Source organism: Gallinula chloropus, assembly GCF_964237585.1.
Source record: "Gallinula chloropus genome assembly, chromosome: 8".
NCBI classification, from domain to species: domain Eukaryota; kingdom Metazoa; phylum Chordata; class Aves; order Gruiformes; family Rallidae; genus Gallinula; species Gallinula chloropus.
In genome coordinates, this window is record NC_140093.1 from 11,589,006 (window position 1) to 11,595,005 (window position 6,000).

At 48.7% G+C, this 6,000-nt stretch overlaps 1 protein-coding gene across 3 annotated transcripts in view; it reads right to left on the reverse strand.

Annotated features, from left to right (window-relative positions):
• The window catches only part of TP63 (tumor protein p63), a gene marked incomplete at both ends in the record, with an annotated part of 101,230 nt that extends 99,639 nt beyond the window's left edge, over positions 1 to 1,591 (reverse strand). For all 3 annotated transcript variants that reach the window (XM_084267647.1, XM_084267646.1, XM_084267651.1), the window contains one exon: positions 1,530 to 1,591. In XM_084267647.1, the coding sequence (XP_084123773.1) occupies positions 1,530 to 1,591 (62 nt within the window). The remainder of the gene's footprint in view (positions 1 to 1,529) is intronic.
• Between the last annotated feature and the right edge of the window lie 4,409 nt (positions 1,592 to 6,000).

The following is a 6,000-nucleotide window of genomic DNA, read 5'->3' on the forward strand; positions in this document are numbered from 1 at the left end:
ACTTCCCACTGCATCTTTATGCCTTCCATTTTTTTTTTCCTTTTATTATTACCAATTTCCATTGGGGAATTTGTCTGTCTTTGGCTTCCAGCCACTGAAACTTATCAGTCTGCTATTGACCACACTGCTGCCAACCCAGATCCACCTTCCTGGATGGGCAATGCTCTCATACGGCTCTTCTGGACACACACACATCCCTGATGGATCAACAGCACCCAGGGCTTTGCGGGAGATCAGAGCCTGGCTGCGTGTGCCTGGCCAGCCCCGGGGCTCGTGTTGTGGAAGGTCTCGCCGGGGAAACCAATACCCCCGGCTTCGTTCCACATTCCTCTGCCACGGCAGCGAGGCCAAGGACCGTGCGCTATTTCCCAGCTCCCCTCCTCTCCGTCCCCTCGGCTGGCCCCCAAATGCAGCTCCTCCTTGCTGCCAGGTCTCCACACTCCTCCTCGGGACCTTCACGCAGCAATGGCACCGAGAACCCAGGGGATTAAGGGGGGGATAAAAGCCCTCGAGAACACTGCAACAAATCACCGTAGCGGTGAGGGAGGAAAAGAAAACCCACCAGGCGAGATCACAAAGCAGTGCCGTGGGCTGGGTGACGGTGGCCAAGCCCTTCCTTCAACAGACAGGCTATGCAACACAAGCAGCTTTCCCCAGCAAGCTGCAGAGGATGTAGAGTTAATAGTTAACCCTTCCGGGGATCAAAAGCCTTCATGAGACACCGGCCAGGGCTTTTTCAAAACGCAGCCAGGAACTAGCCTTTAAAGCAGCTCGACAAGTGACTCTGCTCAGAGGATTTCACCTCTCCGAACTTTACGACTGGAAAAATACCATCTACATGTCATTTACATGCTTAAATATAGTACCTCCTATTGGGAGAAACAAACAAACTGACAATGTGATACTGTGATACCTCGCGCGGACATGCTCTTTTATCTGCTGGAAAGTTATAAAACTCAGAGTAACAACAAAGCTAAAATAAGAGTGGTTGTCAGGCTCTGAGGCTGGCTGTTAGAATGAAAAAATACTCTCGGAAAATGGTCTCTTAGAAGCCAGGTTTTTTTCTACTCTGAATCTTTTAAATGATTTATTTATCATTTAAATTTCAAAGTCTCAAAGTTTAATAGCTAAGCTCATGTTCTTTCCAGGAGCTTTTTTTCATTTAACCAAGCAAATAAACACACTATAGAAAGCTAAAGCGATTCCTACACTACCCAAAGCACAGAGTAACCTTCTGCTCCAAAACACAGGGAAACGATACTATCAGCTTTCATGTTATTTATCATAAATTTTTTTCTCCAATGCCAAAGAGGAAAAGGGAGATATCTTAAACGGATGCCTATAATTAAACAGTAACCTGTTAGAAAGCCAAAAATAATAATAAGCTCCACTGAGCGTGAAGAGAGCGGCACATTTTTTCCGCATGCAGCCCAGCTGCCACCAGACGATAGCAGAAAAGTTAACAATTACACAAGACACTCAGATCAAACCTGCGATAGGAGAAGGTTACGTCACGCTTAGAGACTCACCGCTGGATGCAGGGATCAGGGTAGTACTGCAAGGTGGTGAAAGGTGCCGGTTCAAAATTCATTTCCTCCGAGCCCCTCTTTGGGCACAAACCAAAATAAAATAAATAAATAGATATAAAGGCAGCAGGCTAAAAGCAATAAGGTCAAGTGGTACACGAGGTACAACTTTAGAGATTTATTTTACACTTGCGAATGGGTGGGATCTCTCAGGGACTTGGCCAATGGGATTCATCAAGTGACCTGAGCATCACCACCAGTCCCTCCTCGCCAGCTGGGCATCTTCTGCACAGATATTTTCCCCTCCTCTCAACATCCTTAATAAACTTTGGTGTACGCCGGCCACACTTGTTGGGAGCTCATCTGGGGCATCTCTGAACTTCTGATCTCGCTGATCATTGGTTGCCTTCCCGCCTGACTTCACAGTTTAATTTTGGCAGCTCCTGCAATTTTGCTAACTGCTGTGGCCTCTGGTCATCCTCGTCTCCAGATGACAGGCGTTTCCTCTTCTGGGTGCAGTGCCCGTGCTGAATTTCGTTGCACTTTAAAAGCTTTCCTTGTCAACTCCGTGGCTAGTACCTGCGTAAAGTCGCCTGGGGAAATTTTCAGTTTCTCTCGCACCACAGCTCGAACAGTCTGTTGTGGTCACAGTTTCAAAAGCTGAATGACAAAATATGGGGAAATTCCTCAATTAAAATTATCTCTGAACTTTTGCTCCTCTGCCTCCTTTGCCTGCCCCCCCCCCCCAAAAAAATATTATAAAATATAATTGTTATTTTTTCCCCTCTAAAACTTTTGACTCCTTTTTTTCCAAAGAGAATTGAGATGATCTAGAAGTCTTTCATTGGTTTAGTGTTCTGTAAATAATACCTACATTTTCCACATCAAAAACAACAATAGTTTTAAATATCTTGTTGAGAAAAGAAAAGTAAGAAACGAAGAAAAGAGGAGTCATATTTTTTTCAGGCCTCTAAAGCTTGAAGAAACAAAACTGAAGTCCACCAAAACAAACTGCCAAAGATGAAAAGCAGATGTGATTTTCCTGGAGGAAAATAAAGGCCAGGAAGGAAGACTTTAATTCACACTCCCCCCCTCCTCTCCCCCTGGCCCTTATTTTTTTTTAATTCACACTGAAATCATTCATGAAAGCACCCTGTTTTGTTCCACTGTTCCCCCCACCCCCAATGGCTCATCCAAATACTTCAGGCTGTAAACCTATCCTGGTTTTGTGGTTTTGGAGAATGAATGAAATATGAATCAGGAGCTAAATTAAAATGGATTCCAGCAGGAAAAAATAGCGTCCGTGTATCTATGCACCAGTGGGATTGCATCTTCAAGCAGACGTATATGTTTGTGTATATGAAGAGAGGGGAAGGGGCTGCCCTATTGCTCACCTACAGTGCATCATTTGTGCTGATGTCAGCAAAAAAAGCCAACTCCCAAGTGGAAGCCAGGAGCCCTCCGAGACAGCAGCAATTACCTCTTATTTTTCTCCTCTGTGTTTTCCTTGTAGGAAATTTTGGTTCGAAGAATGTCATGTGGAAACATTTTCATTGCTGCCTGTGCCAGGGTGGCAGGGGAGCTATTTCAGACTCGGCATTCTCCACCCACACTCAGCCTGACAGTTCCTCACATCTGTGAATTGTGAATCCTGTAAACTCACAGGGCTGATCTCCGGCCAAGTCACAGCAGCTTTCATTACGATAAGCGGCATTCACCAAGGAAGAGAGGCTGGAAATGAAGGATCTATGAATTAACTGAAGTTAAGGGCTCCCTTGCTGCCGGACACTGGTTCCCCTGCCTGGCCCATGGAGGAGCAGTAACATGAAATATGGGCTGAGCCTTGGCGTAAGCACCAAACAGCAGAGCCTGCATCAGTGGGAAGCAGCGTGGAAACATCTAAGCCAGCCTCTGCTATGGAGCTGAAATCACACTTGGGCTTCCAGAGCTTGTGTGCACACAATGCAGCCCAGGGAGCACGACTACAGAGCAGCTGCACACCCTTCACTGTGAGGTGGAGGCTGCGTGTCCCCCTGTGCACCCCCCTCTATCGCGGCAGCAAATACCTCCAGGGAATGGAGAAGGAGGGCCAGGACCAACAAAAATGTATGGCCCACACCACTAGCCTGGCTCTGGTCAGCAGGCAGGGGCACACAGTAGGTTAGTCCTTTCCCTGCACCATCTATTCGAGCAAGAGCTTGAGTTTGTGCTCTCTTGCTCCAGGACCCGGTTTCAGTCAAAGCTGTGGGTGTGAGCAAGGATAACCATGGGAGGGGAGGCAGAGAACCAGCTGGGGATGTGCTCACTGGCACAAGGCTGGGCTGAGACCTCATGTGGTTGCTCCAAGAGACAGAACAGAGGCTTGCTGGATTTCTTCTGCCATGCCCGTGGTGGGACTGGCTGTTACCCCCCACAGGCCTGGCTTCACCAAGAGCAACCTCACATTGTGTGCTCTCCGGACAGCCTGGAAGGGTTTGTCTTTCCTGCTAGGTTTCAGTCTAAAAGGCATAAACCCCACAAAAAATAAATGCTCTGTGAAAACAGTGGTCCACTTGAAATCCTGGGGTGACAGGTCAGGAGCAGCAGAAGGCTGGATGATTCTCACCTGGAGACTTGGACCTGCTTTTCTGGTTTTGGCCAGCATCCTCACCTGGCACATGTGTGGCCAGATTACCCATGCCAAAGGCTTTGTTGAGTGCAACATGCAGCTCCTGGAGTTGATGCTTGTGGGCTGCCTCAGTCTTCAAGGATGAGCCTGACCCCTGGATTTACTCTAGCTGAACTCTGCACAGCAGCGTACCCCTTGGTGCCTCAGACACATTATGTACACACCTGCTACAGCCCAAGCTACTGAGCCTGAGCCTGTGATTCCTGCTTTTAGGGCTGAACACGTCTAGCAGCACCACAGTCAAGAAGAGGCAGTTAGTCTCCAGCTTGCAATTCACACCAAAAGAATAACTTCTTTCCAAAAAAAACCCATAATTAATTAAAAAAAAAGCAGCACCACATAATTGTTAGAAGCAGTAGTAGCTTGGAGCAGGGCTCCCTTCTCACTCACAAGGCTCTGATGGGAGGAGGTGTCTAGCAAAGACATTTCCATTAAGACTTCAAAAGGGGCCACCAACTGCCGAAGGTCCTTACCAGTCCTCACCAGTCCTCGTGCTTGGGGCTGGACAAATGCAAATGGCTCACAGTTTGGCTTGTTTTGGCAGTGCACCAACACCTGGGTGATTTTCTCAGAGAGCTGGACATTTTTAGCCTCCCACAGACATCTGGAACAGGTTTTGAAGTAGCTCAGAAGGTCCATTTTTTGCTTTCTGCAGCTATAAAATGGAGCTATGAAAGCCCACAGGTGACAGGGCACAAAGACCATCTGCAAAAGCCAGCAACTCTCCCAATTTCTCTCCCTCAACCCCAGCTTCCTCCCTCCCCTTGGCTCACTGTCAACATTTAGGTTGATTCACCATGAATTTAGGCAGGGATACCCACCATTGCAGTTAGACAGTGTCCAACTCCTCTCAGCTGCAAGGCGCTCCTTTGCATAGCACAGCCTGCCGTGGAAACACAAGCCACAGGGCGTGTATCGCCAGTACCCCATGCATAGCTGGGAGGCTCTTGAGGCTCAACGGTATTTGGCCAACCCCACTTGCACTGCCTGAAAGGAAATCTACTGGGAGATGGAGCCCGAGACACTCGAGAGCCAAAGATTTTGGATGGAGTCTGAGTGGGTATAGGAGAACTAGGAAACTTCACCACAGCAGCCTGGGAAAGCAGGTAAAAGGGAGCTTCTTGTACTAGCAGCCCTCAAAGGTAGTCAGCTCAGGAGAAAAAGGGGCTTGTGGTGTCCTCGGTGTTCACTACCCTTCCCAGGAGGTTTCCTCGCTGGTAAGGAGGGTGATGCTAATCTAACAGCAGCAGGCACGTGCCCTGCTGAAGCAGGGCGGAAGCCGGGGTGTCGGGGATCTGTCTGGCTAGTGGATTTACAGCCCAGCCTGTAGCGCTTGCGGTAAGCAGGCGGCACGGGGCTATGCGGAGGAAGCATGTGTGTAGGTGGGCAAGAATGCAGGGCATCGCTCCGCCACTGCTGCGCTCACGTCTGGGAGAGAAAAACAGCCAGAGAAACAGCTGTGAGCTACTCTCCCGTTACCCTTCCGTGCACCCTCTCTGCAGCTTCAAGTTAAGCTGTCAGTGAAACAACCAGGAGATTATGTTTGAGCAGAGGCAAACATTTATATCCTCAGGAGGAGACTGCTGGGGATTTATAAAAGTCTCCCCACCGCCACCCGAACTCAGTGCCAGAATGCCTGAGCGCTGGGACCCAGTGCTGAAAGGAAGAGACAGAGTTTCCAGACACCTCTGTGGCTCCAGTCCTGATCTATGAGCCTGAGGACCTCTGAATGGCTCTGAGCTAAGGAAGACAGGGAAGGGGAGATGCCAGCTTTGCTCTGAGCCACTTTTGCAACTGCTGGCTTCA